The sequence below is a fragment of the Mycteria americana genome, chromosome 15 (assembly GCF_035582795.1).
Source record: "Mycteria americana isolate JAX WOST 10 ecotype Jacksonville Zoo and Gardens chromosome 15, USCA_MyAme_1.0, whole genome shotgun sequence".
Taxonomy (NCBI): domain Eukaryota; kingdom Metazoa; phylum Chordata; class Aves; order Ciconiiformes; family Ciconiidae; genus Mycteria; species Mycteria americana.
In genome coordinates, this window is record NC_134379.1 from 7,901,860 (window position 1) to 7,925,530 (window position 23,671).

At 46.3% G+C, this 23,671-nt stretch overlaps 1 protein-coding gene across 4 annotated transcripts in view; it reads left to right on the forward strand.

Annotated features, from left to right (window-relative positions):
- Positions 1-23,671, forward strand: part of AP2B1 (adaptor related protein complex 2 subunit beta 1) — an 81,269-nt gene that overhangs the window by 51,158 nt on the left and 6,440 nt on the right. For 2 of the 4 annotated variants that reach the window (XM_075518380.1, XM_075518382.1), the window contains exons 15-20: positions 2,305-2,346; positions 4,255-4,401; positions 5,698-5,843; positions 8,392-8,521; positions 17,193-17,277; positions 18,002-18,088. In XM_075518380.1, the coding sequence (XP_075374495.1) occupies positions 2,305-2,346; positions 4,255-4,401; positions 5,698-5,843; positions 8,392-8,521; positions 17,193-17,277; positions 18,002-18,088 (637 nt within the window). The remainder of the gene's footprint in view (positions 1-2,304; positions 2,347-4,254; positions 4,402-5,697; positions 5,844-8,391; positions 8,522-17,192; positions 17,278-18,001; positions 18,089-23,671) is intronic. The other 2 variants (XM_075518383.1, XM_075518384.1) reach the window with 2 other exon arrangements.

Sequence of the window (23,671 nt, forward strand, 5' to 3'; positions counted from 1 at the left end):
ATCGGTATATTAATCTAAAACATGGCTTGGCTTAAAGAGCAGTCTGTAGAACAAACCTCTGCTCTGCCAGGCTGTTTCAGTGGGGAGACCTGACAGTGTAATAAGCCCTGTTTTATAAGCTCAATATTAATTGGATTTGCATCCTCTGGCTGGCTTTCTTTGGTCTGTGACTGATCCTTCTTTTGACTTTGGAATCGCTCACTCTTATCTGTTAACTCTTAAGTAAGCTAAGAAAAAGTGGACTTGCACGCTGGACTTGCTCACTGCACTACTGTGGGCAGCAAGAGGATGGGTTGCTGTATGAAGCGGTGGCTCTTGCAGAAGAGGGACCTCCTATAAATTTCTGCCATGACTTCAAGTAGGGATAAACTGAGTCTCACACAGGAAAAAAAGCTCTTAAGGCCTCTTAACAAAAGGTAAATTGTGTGTGATTTGTACTCCTCTAACACCTACTTATGGTAGCTAATACTGCATCAGGTGGCTCCTGTGGGAACGAGGGGAAGGAGAGATGCCAGGGGATAGAAGGGGAATCCAGAACAGCACAGGGATTTGTCAAATTTTACAATTTTTTTTGAGGCTAGTTATTATCTAGTAAGTCAGTGTCTTGCAACTTTCGCTGCTGTTCTCAAGGCATTTTATCCTTTTTATCTGTGCTCTGAGGGAGAGAAGTAGGAAGCTTTATGGTATCTCTTGACCAGCGTAAAATACATTTGCCATGAGATCTCCCAAGGAGCAGGCTAGCGGGGACCAGAACAAAGTTGAATTTCCAGGTCTTTTGTGCAGAGGGAAAGGCTTGGAGCCTTTTTGGCTTTAAGCACGTGCACTACTAGAAGCTTCTGCTTTCGCTGTACGGTGCTTTTTTTCAATATCTTATCACATCAGCATACATTTGAATAACATACCTAGATCCTTTGTTGACCCAGTTTGTCAAATGCTCTTTTAAAGCAAGCAAACCCCCCAAACCCTGATCAAATGGAAGAGCAAAGCCATCTACGAGGCGAGCTCTGCTGTCCTGGTCTGCCAGTCCAGCCTTTTCCCCATGGGGCTGGCTCCTGCCTCACCCCTGCACTTGTTTCATCCTCCGTGCATGTTGTCGGGGCATGATCCTAGTCTGCAGGTGACACACAAAAACCCTGCACTAGGCAAAAAACTGCCATGGTCTTCTGAACAAAAGCCTAGGACACGGGCAAGCCTAGAGATGTCTCTGTAGTGAATAACCGCTGCAGATCTGTGCTTGTTTCCTCCTGGCTATCAGTCATCTGCCGAGTGCTTTATAAATATTCACAGGAGTGATGTTGTACTCACAAACAGCACTTGTAGTCAGCTTTGGAGTCTGTCCTGATCGCTGAATTCTCTCAAGCGTGTAGAATGGCATGGATGTTTAAAAAAACCAAATGGGCTTTATCACAGAGAAAGTGGTCTGGATGCTTTGTAAAGGGAGTTCATGGTAGGACAGCTTCTAGGTGGGCTGCAGGATGGTTTGGCAGAAGGGCTCCAGGGAGGATTTAGTGTTTATGGAAGGTTGCGCGGGTGGTATACCATGGCTATTTCAGTCACTTCAAACTGTAGCTGTGTAGCTTGGCAGAGATCGTTACTGAAATATCCTAGTGCACCATAAGGCCTCTCTACTATTTGAGTGGCCCATTAGATCATGAAGCTGGTTTTGTCCTCTCTGAGGGAGGGGAGCATCTTCAAAGGGAAGACGAAGCCCACCTGTCTGAGCTGTTGTAATAGCCGGCACACATCCCCTTCTCTTTCTTCCTGGTTATTGAAAAGAGCCGCCTGTCAGAGGAATGTAGCCAAGATGCATTGTGTTTTCCCATAGTTCGTAGCTGTTCCCTAGAAAACTAAAGCTTTCAGGAAGTGAGCTTCCTGTCAGTTTTATTTTTATTCCATTTCACAGTTATCCCACTGGGTTTTGTGGAGCTGCTCAGGACTGCTGGCAGCCGGCGTGGTGGGTTGAAGGGAAAGCACTGATGCATGAAACATGAAGAATTGCGCAGAGTTTGTGGTACGGATGACAGGAGCAAGAAAGGATGAGTTTTTGTTCTTATTAACCTGCAAAACACTCCTGTCTGCAGTAGGTGTGCGGGGTAGTTCTCCAGTGAGCTCTGCTCACACAAATAGCAGCCAAAAAGCCCCTCTGTTCCCTGTGCTTTCCCGTCATTGCATTTCTGTCTGTCCTATACGCAGCAAGCAAGTGAGACTCGCAGCAGTGCGGTCAGCTGAGCTCCACTCCGGCCATCTGACACTTGGCTTAAATGAACTCGGTCTTTCTCTCCTCTCTCTCCTTCTCTCTTTCAGCTTGGCAGTGACCTTGGCGGGGGCATTGGAGGAAGCCCGGCAGTAAGTGCCATTCCATTTTTTTCCCCAATTTAAAAAGCTGCTCAAAGCTCACGGTTTTTAAATACAACTTCACCCATTATGTGCTGGAAGATGCTTAAATCCCTGAAGATGTTTGAAAATGGACAACTGCAACTGAAACACACAGGTCCCCTCCTATGTTGATTTGAGTCCAGCTGTCACCTGGGCTTTCCTAAGAGCAGCCAGGGCCAGAGCTGTCAACTCTATCTGCTTAGCTCTTCTTTCTCAGAGCTTTTAGTTTGAGCACCAGCGTTAACATTGACAGTACCCCAGTCCTTGTGCAACTGCTTTGGCAGCTGAAAGGCCAAGGATGCTTACATCTCTGCTCACAAAGCCTGTTCTGTTGTAACCCTAACCCAGCATCACCACGGGCTTGTCTGAACTCAGTGCTTTTCTCCTCCCGAGCACCATATAAGATTTTTCCTGGACATCAGGATCAAGTGCTCTGAGCTTCCCTACTATGTGTGGTCGGTGCTGAACTCTGCCTGCCACCGGCCTCCTCCTCTGTGCCTGTGCTTTGTGAGTGTCCTAGTGCCTAGAGCACTTGCCAGGACATGGGAGACTTTCAGGCTGCTTCCAAAGCACCCTTGGCTTCAAATGCATACCAGCTTCTTCCAGGAAAGCATGGGAAAAGGATGCAAGATGACTTGGAGACACGGGCAGGAGGGAGCGTGCTTCCAACCCACAGCCAAAAGCAGTCTCCTGGAAAAAGCTCCAGTTCCTCTTCCCAGGACTGTGTAGCCAGTAATTCAGTGAGGAAAGCATACTCAGTTCTGGAGTGAGGGCTTTTCAGAAACCCTTGTTATGGCTGCAGTCATTCTCTCTCCTTCTTTCCCTGTGAATCTTGCATTCCTTTCTAACTTCAGCATGAGGGCAGAGGAGAGCTGGTGGTACGGTATACCTGTAGCCCCCAGGCAGTACACACCAGGACGTGGGAGATACTTACTCTGTAGAGATCATACCTCCAAAGCCAGGTCTCTGCCATCCTGGGCCAGCATAAACCCACCAAGCAGTTCTGTAAGACCACCAGTCCTTCCTGTCCAAAGGGTTGATTGAAATACCACATCTCAGGTGGGTTCCTGAACGCAGAACAGCAGTGAGATTTCAGACCCAGACCTGTCATCAGTATTTCCTATTGCCTGCCTTAGTCATTCTGCCTGTTTCTGGGCTACTGACTGTGGTGAATCCTATTCTCAAGCACGTCATTCTTCCTGCTCACAATAGCGAAGAGAACTGGGGAGTCTAACTTGAGTGTGACTGTCCCACCTGGAGCTGGGCACCTAAAGGTTAATTTTCCAGGTTTGGTGCCCTCATTTAAGTACTGAGAGGGAAGGATTGCCCTTCCTGCAGAAAGGTTGTCCTCTGGTAGACAGAGACAACTAGTTCTGCTTCACGTAATGAACCTTTTGGACCACAGTGCTGAGAATGCAGAGCTCTGGCTTTGGGTGGGAGTACGCAATACGGTCATGACTCCCTTGCTATCTCTGGATATGCAAAATCTTGCAGATTCCTGAAGACTGTCGTAGTTGGGGGAAGAATTGAAGCATTTTTCTTTTCCCTGGGTTTATGTAGGGTAGATCCACAAAGCATATTGTCTTTATGAGAAGGAGAGATAGAGAAGAAAGATTCCTTTACAGTGGGAATAGATAACTGGAGCTATAAAAAATGATATGAAAGATATTGCATGGTTGAGGTGACAGCCGAGTGTAGGGATTAGTTGCCAAGAGCTTTGGAATTCAAATGCATTATTTAGCACTATTGATAATTCAGCGGGGAAGCTGCAAACGGCTTTAAAATATTTAGGATATTGCCCAAGTTCATGCTTTATTTAATAAGTAGTGTTCTTCATATGTGATGTTAATCAGTGCCTGTTCTTTCTAACTCCTCCAGGTGGGGCAGACCTACATTCCCTCTTCCGTGCCAGCCACCTTTGCCCCTTCACCCACCCCAGCGGTGGTGAGCAGTGGACTCAACGATCTCTTCGAGCTCTCATCTGGTATAGGCATGGCTCCTGGAGGATATGTGGCTCCAAAGTCTGTACGTAAGGAAAAAGAACATCCTCAGTATGTTGCCTTACCTTAGGCTACAAGAAGTCTGAGACTGCTCGCTTGTCCCCTTTGTTGTTGGTCTCTGGTGCTATCAGGACACCTTAGTTCAACTCAGTCCCATTAGGGATGCCCTGGGTTTTTCCTAGGCAGAGTAACAGTGTGTTGGAGACCGTGTTAGTTGTTAGTTACAGACTTCTGGTTTTTTAGCAGTTCCCTCATTTTGCCTGTAACAATATTACTCTAAAGAATGGCTTATATAAGATAAGAGAATTTCACTTTTGTCAGAGCAGCTTTCCTGGGGACGTACTTCTTAGCAAGTTTCCCCAGGAAACTGAGGGCAGGATACAATTTGCTACAACTTTCATAGAAGATTTGTTTATTTGGAGGAATCCAACGTGACAGTGAAGATAAAGTCACGTGATTGGGATGAGCATGCCGCAGTGTAATGCGGATAAATGCTCTGTTAGTGACAGAGATCACAGATGCGCTGACTGAAGCATGCTTAGTCTGAAGCGTTCGTGAGATGCAGAACATGGTTCTGGTAACAGGCTGTGAGTAGCCACAGGGAGCTCGGGGTTAGCCTTTCATACCTGAAAGGGAATAAACAAAAATTAGCGCTCTTATAGTCAATGGATGAATAAACTGAAGTCGTCCTATGAAATCTAAGATCTCAAGGTACTGCAGAGCATACTCAAAGCTTTTGGTCCTTAGCTGCTTGCAAGTATTACACCATATATAAGACCACATACAAAAGAACCCAGTAATGTTGAGCTAAGTACTTCGTTTTGCACCCCTCAAATTTGAGTCTGGGTTTTTCCCCACAAAGATGATTTGGGAATCCAGAACCGAAACAGCTAATAGTATCAGCCCTGTGATTTTATTTGGTTCAAACTTTAGTATTGTCCCGCCTCTAATAGCCCAACAGATCCTTGGAGAAGCCTGTCCATCAGCAGACAGTAAGTCTCGCATTAGTGTGATGAACACAGGCTTTCACTGTTTCTTGTGCACACTAATGTTACAGTATATTTGAACTCTTATGTGAGAATTCTTGTGCCGCAAACAAATGTGGATTAGGAGCAGCAAGCTCATTTCTCATTGGTGAGCTTGATCCTTTCAACACCCCATGTCGTATCTTCCCTGTAGTGTTTCTTTAGCATTTGTGGGCTTAATGTGCCAAGGTAGCTGGATTTCCGAACTCAGGACTTTTCCGTTGTTTGGAAAACTGTGCTTGTTTGTTATCTTCAGGCCAGACTTTGTGTGCTGAATGCCATCTCTTGTGTTCAAGGTTTGGTTGCCTGCAGTGAAGGCTAAAGGACTGGAGATCTCGGGCACGTTCAGTCACAGGCAGGGACACATCTACATGGAGATGAACTTTACCAATAAGGCTTTGCAGCACATGACCGACTTTGCCATTCAGTTCAATAAGAACAGGTAAGAAATCAATACGCTTTGTCCGCTATGTTAAAAAGGTTGCGTGCTCCTATGAAAGCAGTCTGTGTCTACACTGCTAGATACAGGGAGGACTTCTATGTAGGTATGTAATACAGTCATGGAAACAGCTGGATGATACAGCCTGAACTCTCCGTCACACCACAGTTGTGTGAAAGGGCTGAAAATACAGACTGATAAATCTGTGAGGAAACAGGCAGCAGACGGTCCCGTCATTCTCCTAGCTCTGAAACAGCATCTGCCCCATTTAATTTCTGCTCAGTTTTAAAGCAGCCTCATGAGTTGTTAGGCAGGTTAGTGGCTTTATAGCCAGTAAGTGCCGCAAGGAAAGCAAGAGCATAAACAGGCAAGCATTTGAGCTGCACAAGTATCAATCCGTAATGCCTCTACCTCCTGACTTAATTGCTGTGCTGCCCCTCAGCCTCTCTGGAAGTACAGGTCTCATTAATAAAGCTATTTGTCAATGAAGAAGTTGCAAGGTAAGAGCCTATGGCACATGTTTTCCCTGTAATTGGCAGCAGAACAATTTTGTCAGAAGGAGCAGCCACTTGAATGTTTAGAGCATACAGATTGTTCTCAGAAACCCATCTCAGCCAAAAGACATGACATGGCAGTACAGCCCCAGTGTCTTCCCACAAATACCCTTCTTGGTCAGAGAGCTTATCGTGTGGTTTGCTATATGTTATCCTGAGCAAGGACCAGGCTAGTTCTTATCAAGGCTGTAAAGAATATCTTGTGACTGAAATGTTCCCCGTATTTCTTAATGTCCCTTCTCTGGAAAGGGGTTCTCTATACTAAAGATCCACTGAAACCATCTCTTTAATATCACTGTTAGGCTTGCAAATTTGGGATTTCTTGGGACAAATAATATTTACTTACAAAAGACATTATGCTAAGTAAGTCTTAGTAAATGTTCTCCCTGGACTGCTGTATTTTCTGGAGAGTTTTGCTAAGCTGCTATATGCAAATATTTCATGCAAATTGGCCTGAAAAAAAGCTGTTTTGCTTGTGATTTTTCCCCATGCATCAAGCTGTGTTCTAGCCACACCTACATGGTACTTCTCAAGCATGTAAGAAGTTTAAATACTGTACAGTAAACCAGCAGTTTCTCCTTTTGCAGCGTATTGGCACACACTCCGTATACAATCTACTACTATTTACTTTTCTACAAATACTGTTCTCCTGTCATTGCTTTCCACTGTGGCTGGTGCATTGGAAAGAGCTGCAGTGGGCTGGCTCTTTAGATTTAAATATTAAGGTTTGTGATTGGGAAGTTTCTATTGCTTTTCCCCCTCTCCTGCTGCTACTAATCGCATTCACTGCAGTCGTGGGATAAAGCATTAAAAAAAATAAAAGAAAGCTAGAGCTCTAGTGTGCTGTAATACGACAGGCACTTAGTAGCAAAATACAACTTTCTTTCCCTCTGAGTCTAAGGGAAAACACCAGGGCTTATGTTCCCCAAGGTGAAATGGCTGCAGAAGGCAAATCACGTGGCTAGGCCCTTGCTGAGAGTATTCTTATTTCAGCTCCCTAGAGCTGAAAACTGTGGAGAATAAAGAATGGGGCATCTGCTGGTTTCTGAAAGTGACATACCCAATACACATGCAGCTGGCTCTGTGCAGAGGCAGTATCAGTTTTTTAGTACATAAAATAAAAATACACACCTATACATCTTTGTTCCTGGAAATGCTCTGTCACCTCTGAGCTAATATGAATTGCGCTAAAGAGAAACGCAGTCACAAGTGTACACCAAAACTGTCTTATGCATCTGAACTTCCATCTGCTTTCAAAAAGAAGCTGGTACGTAGTACCAAAGTGTTACGTTAAATGTTAGCTGCTTTTCCCCTTCTCCACACTAAATAGAGGTGCCTGTGGAATTAAATGCCTCTTGGACTGAAGGGGCGAGTAAACATTCGCTTTGCTGTGGTGGTATATGTCCCCAGCTGAAGGAGCCTCAAACCAAGCAACAGAGCCAGACGCTGTCATTCGGGAGCAGACAGCTGGCTGCGTTGATTCATTTGTTCTACAGTGCTCTGTTACAAACCACGTACTCCTCCTTGGCTATGTATTTGTTCTGTGTTGGCTCCAGTTCCTTCTTCCATGGCTCCCAATGATATAACAGCCATGCAGTGTGTGATATACTCTACTTCTAGTGCTCTGCAGCTCCGTAAGAGAGCCCACAAGCCTGAGTCTGAGTCCAGGTGCCGCTCCTTGCTGGGCAGGCTGCTGCTCAGCACGTAGACCAGTGCCGTGTGGGTAACGGAAGAGTTCCCAGATGCTGGTCCCCTGGGCAGGATGGTGCATGTTGTCAGGGAGACCGACCTGATTGAGTTTCCCGTGCCTTGTCCTACTTTGAGTGTCAGCTGTGGTCAGCTGTGGTGCACATTGAGAGCTGTGCTCCTCCCCTGGAGTAACAGCAGGGGCAGCTCAGAAGTAATGGGAAGATGACCCAGCTTGTGCTTGGCAAAAGGACAATAGGTGTTGAGCCATGCAGTGCCGCTCTCATCACCTCTGTTTTTCTCTTGCCCAGCTTCGGAGTCATCCCGAGCACCCCATTGGCCATTCACACACCTCTGATGCCAAACCAAAGTATTGATGTCTCCCTGCCCCTCAACACTCTGGGACCAGTCATGAAAATGGAGCCTCTGAACAACCTCCAGGTAAGGACTGTCTTGTTCTGGGCAGGGTGGAGATCAGGAGGTGCTCAGCCCGGTTTGTTTGGCTCAACACAATTTGTAAGACTCTAGTAACAAACAAAATACCATGTGTATAGGGTAAGCAGGCAGACCTCATGGATGTGGGCCATGAGTCTGGCCAAAACATCTTCCTATTCCTCTTTCTAGTCTCTTCCAGGAGGACTGAAGCAGACACTTCTTGAATTTTGTGAGTTTGCTTTTTCATGCACCTCAAACCCACTGCCTGCATCTGTGTAGATTAAGGTCTTTGCTCCAATAACACTATTCTGTAAACTGGCTCGAGGTTTGATTGGGCTTATGAACTGGAGCTGGTCTGAACAGAGAAAGTGCATGCCTGCGATGGAGCAGGCAGAGCGAGCTGTCAGCAAGAATTGAGGCAATTAAAGGAATTGCAGGAGAGGTGGCAACTGCTGAGTGATTAATATTTCTCTAGTGCTCTTAACTTCCAGGGTGCTTTACAAAGGCATTGGCACATCCCTGCCCCAGATAGCTGAATCCAGTGCAAACAAGATGTGTTCCAGGAAAGGCAGGGGAGAAGGGACGTAAGCAGCCAGTGTTTCATTAATGGCACTGTTGGTGTGTGTCCGGGACAGCATTCCCTGGAAGAGGCTTTTTATCAGATTGGGCTGCCAATCTGATAAAGGCACGACAGACCCAGGGAGATGTTCCCCTGTGGTTTGGACCAGAGACTGTCTCTATCAGTCCTGGCATGCCTCAGGGGCATTGGTCTTGAAGTGTTCATCAGGTAGACAGTTCTTCCTATTGCTGCCATGTGCAGCCACTCTGTGGAGCGCAGCTCAGCGAGTGACTCCTCTCTGCTCTGTGTAGCTGGGTCCTCCAGAATGGTTTTCCCAGTATCCCAAAAGTGCAGTTAACTTGCACTGTAGCATGTCTCACTCGCCTCAAGTCTCCAGGAGATGGAACTAGGTTGGGTTCCTGTAGTGTAGCAGCCCATAGAGGGGAATATTTTGAAGCAGCTCATTCTCTTTTTAGATTAAGAGAGTGCAATGGAAGTTACTATTTATTCTGCCTGAGCAACTGTTTTTTCCCTTCTTTTGACTTCCATTCTGGGGCTTATGACTTATTGATGAGTCTTTGGGCAAACAGCTCGAAATAGCTTCTCTGGCGCTCAAACGAGCAGTCCTACACTCCGGCGCTGAGCTCAGTCATGCGATGGGGGAGCGTGCGGACAGTGAATGAATTACATGTGCTTGCCTTCCACAGAGGGCCCTTCCAGCTTGTGTAAAAGCTGGATTCCCTCTGTGTCCAGGTCACGAGGATGCGGTTGCATCACTGCATTTGGGTCAGCTGTGGTAAAACCTACCTCCTGCTCTGAAGCAAATTTGGAAGTCTCTAGGAGGTGACAGTCCTGATGTGCCTCCATCGCACTGGGGACTCTCTCAACGATGCATTCTCAAGTTGCTGCTTCCTTTGATCAGGAAGGAAGTGAAGTATTCGGGTTATTAAATCTCTAAAGGGATCGGAACACAGTTTGTTTCTTGTAGCATCTTCTGCTAGAACAAAGCAAAGAGAAAACATGCGAGGAAACCTCCAGCTACCTTCTATTGAGACAGCGGAGCATTCATTAGTGCCAGACTTAGTTGCTAATTTGCTAGCTCTCTCATTGCCATAGAAGTTGGCTGCCCTTTTACAATTGGGGAAGCTGCCATATGGAGTAATAGTATATTTCTCTGCAAAGAGTTGAATCATGATAGCAGATGCCAAGTTAAAAAGAGCACTCCCCTTACTTTTTTGACAGCAGTGGGTTTGATGGAGATCTGTCATTGCCCTGACAGCCAAGGCTCTGGTTTTGTTTTGTGAGTTCATGTAGAAATTATCTGTCTTGAAACATTCAGAAATCGTTTTGGTGACCTACTTAGGGAACAATTTATAGCACAATACAGGAGTAGAGGATACAAATGTTCCTGTATTCATTGAAGAACCAAAACACTCATCAAGCTGAATTTGCTTAATGTGGTTTTTCTGAGCTGGGGAACATTGAAGGAGATGCAGGGCTGGTTTGAACCTGAGGACCTTATGTTCATCTCCTATTCTGGTGGAGGGTTTTTGGTTTAGCAACAAGAAAAATAAGTCCTGAAGTAACCAAACTGATAGCTTTCAACTTTTTGTCATGTTAATTAGAGACTTCAAAGACTAGTTGTACATTCCTTAGGCAACTATTTCAGAAGTAATGAATTCAAGTCTTGTTCAGGTTTTTTTATTACCGTTTCTAATCTTTCACCCGATACAGCTGGTTTAATCTTAACATTTGTAATCATGGAAAGAAACTAAAATATTTGACAAGTTAACAAAAAAGTCGTTTTTACAAGAAGACGAGGAAGACTGAAATATTTTCAGAGGCTTACTTAGGTAAAATATAACTATGGTTCCCAACTGAAGAGTCTTCTGTTTGCCAGTCACCTCGCATCTTGTGATAATGAATAGCAGGCTTCTCCCCCCCATCCCAAAGCAGTGATGATCATTTTCTTAACCTGTTGACTCAGATTCAACCTCCAGTCAAGCAGTGATTTATTAAAAGGATAAAGCCAAACTTAGACTGGGCACAGCACTGTAGGGCTGAACAGACTCCAGTCCCTGCTCTCTGGTTAATCTTTTTGACTTCTTAAAGATTAAAAAGCTGCTGTCGGGATGTCTTTGGAGTGTGCCTGTTGCTAAAGAAAATATGACTTAGGTATTTGTGCGTTGCTAACTTCTGCTGCGGGACACTCTTGCGGTGCCTTGTCAACCTTTCGGAGGCTACCTGACACTCCTGGGTGCTGTGGTTCCCCTGCGCAGAGCTGCCTCTGCAGAGCACGGCACTCATAAGCGATAACAAGCTCTTGCCCAAAGGTGTGAGAGAGGCTGCATTGAGCTTCACAAGTATTTGATAGCCGTGGCTCGTTTGCCAGCCGGGGAGATGGCTCTAGTAGTTATACAGGCTTGCTTGGGTCCTGGAGTTGCCTTTTCACAGTCAAAGCAGTGAAACCCCTCTGATGACGTGTAGGCTGTCAGTCGTACCTGCTAGAAGAGCTCGAGTGGATGGGGTATCTTTGCCACCGTGTGTGAGCCCTTGAGCTCTCAGAGAGGAAAATAGGTTCTGAAATAAGGATTTGCATTGGTGAGGAGTCTCCTTTCCAGATACTTCTTTGGCTTCAAGTCAAATTTGGAATAAGAAAATGCCTGGGAGGAGAGCCTTTCTATGCTAAAGAGAACCACTGTTCCTAATAAATGGCCTTTCAAGGGCTGTGAAATGCTGTGAAATCAGAATACTCAATTTTTTTCATTTGGGTGCATGAGAATTGCTGCCTTAACCCTGGAAATAGGTGAAGTGGAGCCAGCCTGCTGCGAGAGTTTCAGAGCTCAGGCCTGGCCTGTCATGGCACGAATACGATAATCTCTTCTGTGAGATGGTAACCACTTGCAGGAGACAATACAATCAAAAACAAGCTGCAGGGACTCCCGGAGCAGTCGCGAGTCTGCCTGAGTCTGGAGCATTGCCATTCTCCTGGGATCCACATTCAGAATTGACAATCAGTACGTTGCATTCCCCAGCGTTACCTGCTGTCAACTGCCAGGGCTGTTTGTTGCAGCTACTGAGCATGCAACTGAAAGAAGCATAGCTTCAGTTTTCTAAAATGCCTGTAAAATGATCTGGCGAGTATTGAAAGGGAAGGATCTGCCAGCTGCATTTCTTCCTGAAAAGTGCCACTTGAAAGCACAGACCTCTCCCTTTCTGCTAAGCAGTGTGAGGTGCAGAACATTTTTGTTTCTTCCAGTGAGTTTGGCAAAACATTTCTATAAAGGCAGATGAAGGTGCAGCTTCTTCATTAAGAAGAGATCGGTCCTGCTAATGCACTAGATCATATTATCCTTCCACGCTCAGTTCTGCTGTAACTCATCACCTGTGCTCCTCCACTCTTCAGTGTCTCGCTTGCAATGCAGAACCGCTGGAGCTCACATTCATCAGAAGTGTTAATGTATCTCGGGTCACAAATGCAGAGCTCTCGGTACTTGGAAACAGATTTCACACATTCAGCTCTCCATAAAAACAAGGCTGAGAATCGGCGTGAGCAGCAAGTCCAGCCAGCAGATGTTCTCTCTTCAGAGCCTGCTTGATAAATGGCATAATATCTGCCTGTGTGTGAGCTGTGTCAAAATTACTGGACCAGCCACCACAGAACAGCCTTGGGTGACTAGATGTGGAAGGTGGTTTCTTGGGTTTGTTGCCTAGGTTACTTTTTTAACAGCTTCTATTAGTGAGGGTCTTATTCTAGCAAAGAGAACCCTCCCGGGAGCTCCCTGAATTAAGGACTCGGATCACAGCTTGGTGTCTGTGGCCAGTTCCTAGCTCAGCTGCGGAAAGCTTTGGCTTGCTGATTAAGGGCAGGTCTGCCACATGGTACAGCACATTTGATAAAATGTATGTTTTGAACTTCAAGTACAGCCAGGCACACACGAGGAGCGTAACCCTCCCGGTAACTCGCTGTTCCCTGACCATTGACGTAAGTGCCGTGCCCGGAGATGACAGCCGCAGCCAGGGGCGCAGCACCCACCCTCGCTGTCTGCACGCAACTCCGCTGCCCGGGCTCAAGGCTTGTGCCCGTAGGTAGAGCATCTGGCTGGCAGCGGCTGTCAAGCACCCGTAGGATCCCAAGAACCCTACCTGTCAAACAAAATGAAGTGAAGTAGCTAGCACTCCCTGGGGGCATCTGACAGTCGGAGCAGCAGACTGTCACAGAATAAACCATGACCTTGCGCTGGCAGAGGTAAAAAAGACTCTGCAGAGGAGGGTTCTTCTTGCCTTAACAGTTGCACTGTTACCAGGCTCTAAAGCAAAACCCAACTTGAAGTAAATCCTTAATTTAGTGTAGGTGCTAATGGGATTCCAAGTGGGTATGTTGTGTACTTGCTGCTGATGGAAAGCATCTGTGTTGCTTTCAGACTTGACTTTGAAAGTCGGTTCTTATGCTCAAGTCTGGGATTTAAAGCATCAGAAACCTACACTATTGAAGAAAATAACTTAGAATTGTTCTTATGAGGTATCTCTTCCCCAAAATACCATGCCTTGGCTATCAGAGGGTTGCACTGCAAGAAAGGACATCAGAAAGGTGCTTATGCTGCAAGGTGAGCAAATATGTTCCAGGGGTTATTTCTAGAGGTGCTGCTTCCTCTAGTCAGATCATGAACAAGATGTAAGTGATCGGGAACCCTGTGCCAGTTTTTAGTGGGCTCACATCTTTTCAGCAGTGAAGCATCACATGAAAATCTGGCACCTTTTGACTTTTATCCCTCAGAAGCTTTGTAGTCTGCTTGACTAAATTCACAAGGTAGTAATTTTTTTTTTCCTCCTTTCGAAAAGATCACAGATGGAAAGCCATTTTTATTCAAAATGCTTCTTTTTCAGCCCTCAAATGTCTGAAGCTGAAGGTCTTGTTAAAGATTTAATAGTTCATGTTCAGGTCGGCAGGTTAAAGCTGCAGAGCCACAGGCAAGGTTAGTCTGGACTGGAGTATTGAATGCAAGTGGAGGTGCCTTTCAAGCCTGTCAAACCTGGAGAGACTTATCAACTACTGGTACCGCTTTAACTGGCATTGATTTGTCTCAGGCCGATGTTCCCACCTAAGGAGCACTGGATTTTTTTGGCAAGTCGCTGTTACTAGCTACTCAGTTTCCCAGAGGTGCTGCTGCAGATCTGCTGTCTGCCTGCGGTTGCTTTTGTAGCCTGTCAGATGGCATTGGATGCTCCTGATGTAGCAGCGCAAAGGTTGAAGCGTGACCTTGGAAAGCTGTTATCAACTGGTAGGGCCTCTTAGCCTATTCTTGGTGCGAGTTTCCCATCCAGGTGCCTTTTCACGGACCAGGTCTTGGGGACCACAGCACTAACAGTGCATGCCTGGCTGTTCGGGGGACGTATGTGGTGTTGAATGGTGGAAGCTAGTCTTGAAAAGCTTACCAGTCTTGTCCTAGTGCTATAGGTTTAAGGAGACTGTAGCTTTTTCCTGTTTGCAAAAATTGTTTGTAACAGCTGGTTTCTGCATCATTACACATACTTGCAAGGTGATACGTGATGTCATTACTGAACCCAATGATGTAGTTTGGGAGGAAGGCTGGCGTGTGGCTTGCTTTTCTTTGCTGGGAAGAAATTGCACTTCAGAGCATCTTAATTGGGTAGCTCTCCAGAGTGTAGCCAAAGCAGCTTACTCAGTATGTTTCTGCAGAGTTGAGAAGCAGGTCAGCAGATACCTTTTTATAGCATTCTTATAACTGCAGGGACAGGGTTAGCATATTAATTCAGAGTGTGCCTCTAGAACTGTGACTGGAGAGAAGGCACTGCTTTCCAGCCCCTCTTGTAAGAAACTGCTGTTGTATGGCAACAATAATTAGCTACAAAAGCTAAGTAATCTCTGTTGTTCTAAGGCAAGGCAATTAATCATTAAATCAGAGTTGGAAAAGATCTTAGGTCACGCAGTGTAGTCCCTGATATGCTTTGGTGTTTTGCTACAGTTCCTCTTATTGAGAGCACTGTCAAGGCTGATTTTAAATACTCCAAGCACTGGAGCTTCTCTCTTCCTCAGGAGAATTTTGTGCTGCTTAATAATCCTTGCTATCGAGTTTTCCCAGACGTTTAGCCTAAATTTTCCCTCTTCTGGCTCATCTCCATGACTTATATCCAAGCATAGCATCTGGAATGGCTACACTGCTGTCCCTTCCCCAGCTCTCCCCTCCCAGATTCAGAGGTGTGTTTTTGGCTGCTCACCCTGTCTATTCAATCACATTTTGCAGAGGTGAATCACTTAAGTCCATCCACCAATCTGCCCTTGCCCCTTGGGAGTTGGAGTGTCTCGTGTTTGAGCTAGAGGCACCAAAGCCAGAGTATGACGCCGGCAATCGAGGCATGTGACAGCTCCCTATTACAGAGGACCATTTCCATTTTTTTTCTAGGTTACACCATAATTTACATGGTTTTAGTGGGCTTTAAACTAATCCCTTCTTAAGCTGGTTTGCACTGTGGGAATTAAATATAAGCTGCTACCTTTAGTGATGGCTGAAAGTAGAAACCCCATAGACTGTGACATCTACCTTTCTGCTGTTCTTTGCACTTCTGGGACCTTCCCAATTGCTAGAAGAGTTTATTTGGGAGCTTGGTCTCCTACCACTTGTCCTCTGGCTTGCATGTGTGTCTAATCAGCTGGCTTGCGTTTGAATGCTGTGGCTTATTCCCCTCCCTTGTCTATCCGCAGCTGGTTTTACCGACATTTGGGGGTGTCTTTCGAAACCTGCCACTATGGGACAATAGATTTTCTTAGCAGAACGCTAATGTATGTAATTATTAACGTTGAATGGAGTTTGTCTTGGCATAAATCTTTGTAGCAGCAAATTTATTTCTTTGGCTCAGCATTTAGCATGGTCTGGTTTGTGTTTCAGCTGGGTGACAAATTGGAGAACTCCTTCTGGGATTTTTCAAAGGAAGTAGGAGCTCAAACGGCTCCTGAAATTCAGGGCTCCCCACACGACCTCAATTCTAGATCTCTCCTACAGGACAAGTTTCCTTCGTTGCAAGCAATGGCAGGTGCCTCCTGAACTGTACTCCCGTGACAGGCTATCCCTATGCGGGATGATGTGAGGAGAGCATGAGAGGCATAGAAATGAAGCCCAGAGCTACCTTTTTCTGTGCTGTATTATGACAGTGCACTTTCTCACACCTCCAGTTTGCTCCTGCTGTACCGTCAGCTCTCAGCCTGGGGAAAACTGGAAGTGAGGTTGCTGTCTGTGTTAGCAGAGATTAGTTGGTAATGTGGCAAGCATGTGTGATAAAAGGCAATCCAGTGCATCTCCCTGGCTGGCGGAGTTTAATGACACTGAGAATTAAGTCTTTTGTCAAGTGATCTTTTTTTTTTTTTACCTGCCCTGATTACTCTGTAGCAGGGCTGCTTCTTCCAGGAACCAACACCCAGCACGTGTTTGCTATATAGCTTTCACAAAGGTAAAGGCAGGAGATTTAGGAGATGCTGCAAGGAAGGTGCAGGCAATGGACCAGCTTCAGGTTTTCTAGAAAGTGTCCGGGCTGAGATACGACTAATCAAGGAGTCTGCGTGTTCAGACATGACTAAGAGCTGGGGGTGAAAATAAAGAATACACAGGGGTTTGGAGCTGGGGAATTACAAGAGTGAGATGGCAAAGAGGGGTGATGAAGAAGCTCGTGTGCAGTATGACAGACATGATAGTAGCTGTGTGCAGCCAAGAGAGATGAATGTACATCGGAGGTGGAAGAAGTGAGGGGAGGGAGAGGCTGAATGAGAGCAGGAAAGAGCAAGAACCCTTGCCCGTGATGAGGCTGTGACCCCATCAGTGCAGCTGGCTCTGAAGCAGCATCGTGAAAGCAGCAGTAGGAGAAGATTGAGCAGCTTTTAGTGGAAATGGAGTGAGCACAGAGGGGTGGGACTGATCCTTGCCTGAAACTACCTAGAAGCTCAGCGACATCTCTCCAGGTAGTCTCATGTTCAGAGCTGGCTTCTGCTCAGAGAGAGCACTCCAGGGTGCGTGGGCAGGCAGTGAGTCTGCGCAAAGTCTTGGGATCCCTTTGGACTTCCAGCTGATAGAGGAACTTTAACCACCCCTGTTTCTTCTGTAACAGGTGGCTGTGAAAAACAACATTGATGTCTTTTACTTCAGCTGCCTAATTCCTCTCAACGTGCTTTTCGTAGAGGATGGCAAAATGGGTGAGTGCTTTTAGGTCTGTGGTCAGCCTCCCTCGGCCAGACTGTGCTTGCAGTGCCCACCCAGCTGGGTGTAGTTGTCCCATGGCTGAGATTCACATGGGCTTGGCCACAATCTTCATGCCAGTGCATCTCAGCAGCCTGAATTGATCTGTAGTGGTTTGGTAGCCTCTCCCTGTTGTCCTGCAACTCCAATAGTTACCAGAACCCAAGTCTTCTGCTCTGATTCTCTCTGCCAGACAAGGGGTGGATCTGTTTTCTTTGAAGCTGATTTTTGGGGGGGGTTTTTTGGAGGGTTTGATTCACTCAAATGGGTCTAGGATTTGCCCCCATACCACTTTCACTGTAATTCGTGTATTCCTGGTCACCTTTATTAAATTGTTGTTTGAGTTGGCTGGGAAGTTGCTTGAAAAGCAGCTTTCACTAATGTAATCCTAGATGTGTGCATCTCCTTCCTTCTTGTCAAATCCCGCCTGTTCTTGGTTTCTAAGCAGCTCATATGATAAAGACTGTCTCTGGTTTGGGGGTTCCAAAATCCGTCAAAACTTTCCTGCTTTTACAGTGAGACTGAGGTGGTTATAGGAGCAAATCCTGGATCTGTCCACGGTAGGGCAAAATGTGACCAAAAGATCTTTTGCGTGTCTACCTTGTAACATTCTGCATTGAATTAATTAATGCTACGGTCCTGTGAGGATCCAGGAGTGCTGATCATCTTTCTCATTTCTAGAGCGCCAGGTCTTCCTTGCAACATGGAAAGATATTCCAAACGAAAATGAGCTTCAGTTCCAGATTAAAGACTGTCACCTGAATGCTGGTGAGTAGCTTAATTCTACCACGCTGAGAGTACTTTTGATGTATGGTCACTAGATATCACCTTGTTAATAGCATTGTCCATGGTTAACGGATAGATGGGTATTGCACTTATGAACAGAACAGCCTTGGATCCTAGGGCTTGTTTCAGCCAAAAACTTTAGCTGGGTCCCTATAAAAGCACATCTAAAAATCCCAAATCTTAGATTTTACCTGTCTGTTTCTTCCTTTCATTCTGGATCTTGTATTCTTGTTTTCTCTTTTATACTTTGCTTCTCTGCAAAGCTGCTCTTTTAAATAGAGCTGAATACAGTTTTGAGGCTGTTCAGCAATCCTGTCCTGCTGCTGTGTGTTTCAGGCAAGGTGTACCAGCCCTGACTTTAACCTACTTCATAATCCTGGGCCAGTCACTTCACCTTTCAGCATCTGCTTTCTTCTTTCTGTTGTGAAAGAGTAACCCTACATACCACTATAAAATGCTTTGACATCTATGGAGGACAGGCCATGTGAGAAGAGTTTTGGTCTGCTGTTGTTAGCTGCTATATCGATGCATTTTGATCATACTCTGTCCCGTTTAGCTCCATGTTTAGCCGTCTAGCTGCCTCTGTGAGCATCCTACTTGTACGTATGACCTTACTACTGCTGAAGGATGAGGGAGTGTAAAAAAAGTGGAACGGGGCCAGCGTAGCAGCTTTGCTCCTGTTCAAGAGGTTCTGGACAGGAGCCAAGCGATTCTACCAAAAGCTGCTATGTTTCGTAGAGGAAAAAAGTGTCCCTATTGATTACAAACCCTGTAACCTTTTTATTCTCTCGTGTCTGCTCTTACACAATGAGCACCCTCTTGCTTCAATTGCAGACAGAAACCATGGGTCTCTTTGTACTCATAATTATTACTATTTTGGAATATAAAAGATGGAGCACGCAAGAGGGGAAAAAATAGCAGCTGTTGGACCTTATAACTTGATTTCACTGTGGGGTTTCAAATGAGAACCACCTCTGCACCTCCCCCAGTCCTCCCTCTGCTCCCGACCGAGCTTGGCATAGCCTCTCCCCCTGCACTGCAGTGCTGCTGCCAGCAATGCCTTCTGCCCTGGCCGTGCCCTGAGCACACCGTCCAGGGCTCTTTATAGCTCAAATCAGAAATGTTGGTAGCTTCTCACGCTTGGCTCTGGGGTGTTGCGGCGCTGGCTGGCAGAGGATGTAGTTGGGAGGGAGAGAAGGGGTGTGCGTGGCAGGGAAGATGAGCACTGACGATCCTGCAGACTGGCCTGTGCCCCCTACTTCCTCCAGAAGAAAATGTTAGAAAATGTGGAGTGACAGGCAGTGCTCCCCCATTCAGGAAGGGTTTGCCATCCTGGATCAGACTGCACGCCCAGGCCTGCCTGAACTGGTGATTCTCGGTGGAGAACGTGTTACTAGCTCGCAGGAAGAGCATGGGAACGCCGGGCGGTTTCTCTGCAGTGGTATCCGCAGCCATTGCCAGGGCTCAGACAAGAAGACGCTTCTCTTGGTGCTTTAGCAAAAGCCCTGGATGCAGTGCCTCTCCCGAGCACGATCCGTCACTTGGGATGCTCGGGGGTGTGCAGGATCTGCCAGCCTCTTTGGCTTATGTATGGAAGAAAGTGGGTCATGTCTCATAAACAGATTTCAAACACTTCCATCCACTGAAGCTTCTGTTTCTGTATTTCTGCTGCCGACACCTCCTCCTCCTTGCAACTATACCGGCCGTTTCCTTCCTTGACCACCTGGGCTTCGGCAAGGAGCAAGCCAATAGCTTGCAGGAGGGAGAACTAGGGAAATCTTGTGTGCTTGTCTTAGTCCCTTGTATTTTAACTACCAATGCAACCCTGACTCAGTCTGCTGCTCACCTTGATTTCATCTAAGCAGTAACCTCCTCTAATACAGACCATCCTAAGAGCATCAAACCTGTCTGTACAAGGACCAGCTGGGCCCCAGACCCCATGGAGGGCTGGGCTTCCAGCATCCTCAGGGATGGAGACTTCTCGCAGTGTGGCAAGTGGCTGGTGGTGCACGCCAGGGCAGAGGCGAAATAAACTGAGTGAGCTTTGATGACAGCTGAATCCATCTTGCTACTAGCTTATACCAGAGAAAGGGTGCATGTCTGGCCGTGTGCCGCAGTAGGGCGATAGTCTTTCAAGATTCACAATCTTGATCATTTAAATCCAGTGAAAATAGCCCTGTTTTAAGACACCTCCTTTCTTCCAAGAATAACAGCTCTGGGTATAAAATCTTTAGGAACTTGATCCTTGTGAAGGAAAGACTGGTTCAGGTTCAAAAGACTGTTTTGTAGGAGATTCCTAACCAGAATAAAGCTCTCGACTCGTGCTGTCGGCGGTTCTATTGTTCACTGATGAAATACCACCGCGTGCAGCTCTCATATCACTGCATAAAATAAGGTATGCAACGGCTGCCATGGCAGACCTGCGCAGAACAAAGTCTGCAGATTTCAGCCACTCCTAACTAAAACTTAGGAGGTGCTGGGTTTTTGCAACCCTTTGGCACAGACTAAAAGCTTCTAAGTGCCACCGGCTTCGCAGAGGTGTGCAGCCGCCGTGTGAATCGCTATCCCTCCTCTTGCATCCGCTCAGATAAGTAATTCATGCCTAGCGTGAGCCCACCCACTTGGTGGCGAGTTGCCGTTGAGGCTCGGGGACGCACCTCACCATTCATGCTTCGGTCTAACCGATTGCAGCCCAGTGATGCGAATTTAGTTGTGAGCTAAAAATACCTCTGCTCCCAGCTGATGTGCCCTAATCGCAACACTACCAGCCACTTAGAGCCGCACGGCTGCAGCAGGCGTCGGACAGATGGAGCAGAGCATGCCGAACGGCACGCGGCTGCCGCTGGGCAGAGGGCTGATCAGAAGTGGTCCCTGCACGCTCGGTGCCTGGCTTTTCTTCTCCTAGCTGCAAAGAGCCTTTGCTTTCCTGAGGGCTCAGATCTGCGCTGTTTCTGCACCACCTGAGAAGTGGGGCTGAAGTTATGTGCAGACATGCAGGAGGCCCTGCCGAGCAGCTGAATAGGGGATGCTGATTTTCTTCAATGGAGAACCTGAAATTTGAATTTCTTTTCCTTTAAACCAAAGTGAAATGGGCTTGTAGCAGGGATTTTTTTAGGAGGCTGAGGTTTTATCTGTCAAGAAAGCAGCTTGTGCATTTCCTGTACATCCAGAGCTGTCTGTCTGTCACTGTGCAACAGTCACCTTACAGCACCTCCTGTGTAAACTGCAGGCTTTTCCCCAGGTTATTTCTTTTGTTCCTTCAAACAAAAAGGAGATGAAGACAGTCCATCAGTGGAGATGCTTCTGTGTGAGTCTGTGCTCCCAGGCCTTTGTAGGTAAAAGATCTATCCTGTGCCCACAAGGCAAGCCAAATAGGATTGACTCGAGCTTTGATGGTTTGCAACAGGGATGGCAGAAAAAGGTCCCGTCCCTGGCAGCTCACCCCATAACAGGGTACAGAACAACCAGAAAATCTTGGCTGCTGCAGGTAGCCCACAGCACCGCAAGCTGAAGCCTAGGATAAGGTGCCAGGCTGTGGGGGGAGGAGCAGGTATGCTTAAATGGTCAGAGCTTGCCACTCTGACCCCTGTCTCCAGCATCTTTGTTTCCAAAAAAAGCAAATCCTGGACCCTTGAAGGTATTCCCACAGTTCCCAGTGGCTCAGTGAGAGATGAGTGTTTAATTCTGGATGAGGGATTTGGGGCTCAGGTTCCCCGTGGTAAGAGCTGGCACTGGCCTGAGGCTGTTCTTTGGGGCTGGAGTATGGCTGTGGAGGAGCAAGTCTCTCTGGAGTTGTATCATGGGGCCGAGGTGTACGTAGGATACGCTGCACATCTTGAATTCATTAGAGCTGTTTCATGCATCTGCCTCCGAGAAAGAGGTTATGATATTTCCATGGAGAAAACCATATTCAGAAATGCAGCTTGTAATAAAAACACAAGGTCATGGTTATACCCCAGCATTCTCATCTCTTATGAATCCAGTGCTAAATTAATTGATTTTTTCATTTTTAAAATGAAAATATAAGAATTTACTGCAATGAAGTAGATTCCTACACTGTTATAGCTCAAATAATCTGGGTGCTGTTGGTGCAACTATACCAACTGGGGTTTCCCCTGCAACTGAGCATGCGCTAAAGCTCAGTTTGCTTTGTTTACACTGTTTTTTCAACATGCTAAGTTTGATTAAATTTTAAAGGACCACTACATTAAGCTAAGATGTGCAAATCAGATTAGCTAAATGCTTTTCTTTTTTTAAATTCTGCTTACCCAAACCCACAGACTGAAAGAGGACAAGCTGACTTGCACATGGAGATTGAATGCCACTAAACAGGAGGCAATTAGTTGCTGTGCTCTTCAGCAGTTCTAGGAGCTTTGGTTTTGCTTGCTTATTACTGGTCCACAATTTGGTGTGAAACAATAGCTTTAGTGTTCGGAGTTGAATATGGCTTTATTGGTATGCAGTGGTCACTTTGTTTTCCCTGCCCTGTGTAATTTGCTAATGCTGGAACAAAGAGAAATTGGATTTTCTTGCTGGAACAACCTGGGGGACAGTCATACACAAGCTTCCCTGGTATATTTTTTTTTTCTGTATGTGCAAATCTAGTAACCTGATGGTTTAATAAATTATAGAACCCGTGCATACTACATGTCTTGGAAATGAATGTACTGTCATAATATTGACCAAAGTGCCTCCCCACTGGATCAGAGTCTGCAGACACATTTGGTATTTCAATGCAGTTCTTGGCTGGATGCTCAGAACCATTCAGGTGTTGCTAGAAATGGCATGGGCATGTTCTCAGCTACCACAGCATAAAATATAGTCATTAAATTTTACTTCCTGATATCCAGTGCATGCTGCAAAATGCCAGGAAGGTCCAAGTTCAAAAAAGGTATATTGTCGGTGTTGATTCTGAGTTGTGCGTGTCCTTTGTGAAAAGTCCCGTTGTTGCCAATTGGTCATCTTGGCTGTTTGAGTTGGGAAATGAAATTTTTGAGCTGTATGGGTAGAAGATTTAAGCATGTCCTCTGCTTCACCCAGAAGGAAAGTGCTGTTGAAAAGAATTGGATTACTTCAGTGCAAGGGAGGAGACCTTGTCCAGCTGTTCTTCCCTGTGTGCCTGTCTTTCCAAGTGTGCTATTTAGTTGTTGGACTGAGGTAGGGTAAAGAATTCTGTTTAAAAAGCAAAAGAAAACAAACTCCACAAACAAACAAAAAAAAAAACCCAACCGTGAAAGATAGACTGGTGTCCCTGGCCTTGGTGATGGGGAAACCTTTCTGTATCCTTACATTGTGCTTCAAGAGGGTTTTGAGAGTAAGCATTGAGCCAGAAGAACAAGCCCTGTGCAAAGTTGCTTAGCAAGGTCAGGTGTAGACTGTGCCAGACTGTGCCGTCTTGCAGAAGGACTCGCGTGGCTCTGGTTTGCAGAGTCACCAGACCCCACGTGTGCGGGGAGACGCGTGCCCAGGCAGCTCGGCTCAGCCCTCCTCCTGCCCGCGCCGGGCACTAACCAGAGCTCCGGTGGGTGCTGCGCGCTCGCTCGGAAACCAGCAGCCCTGTTCAGA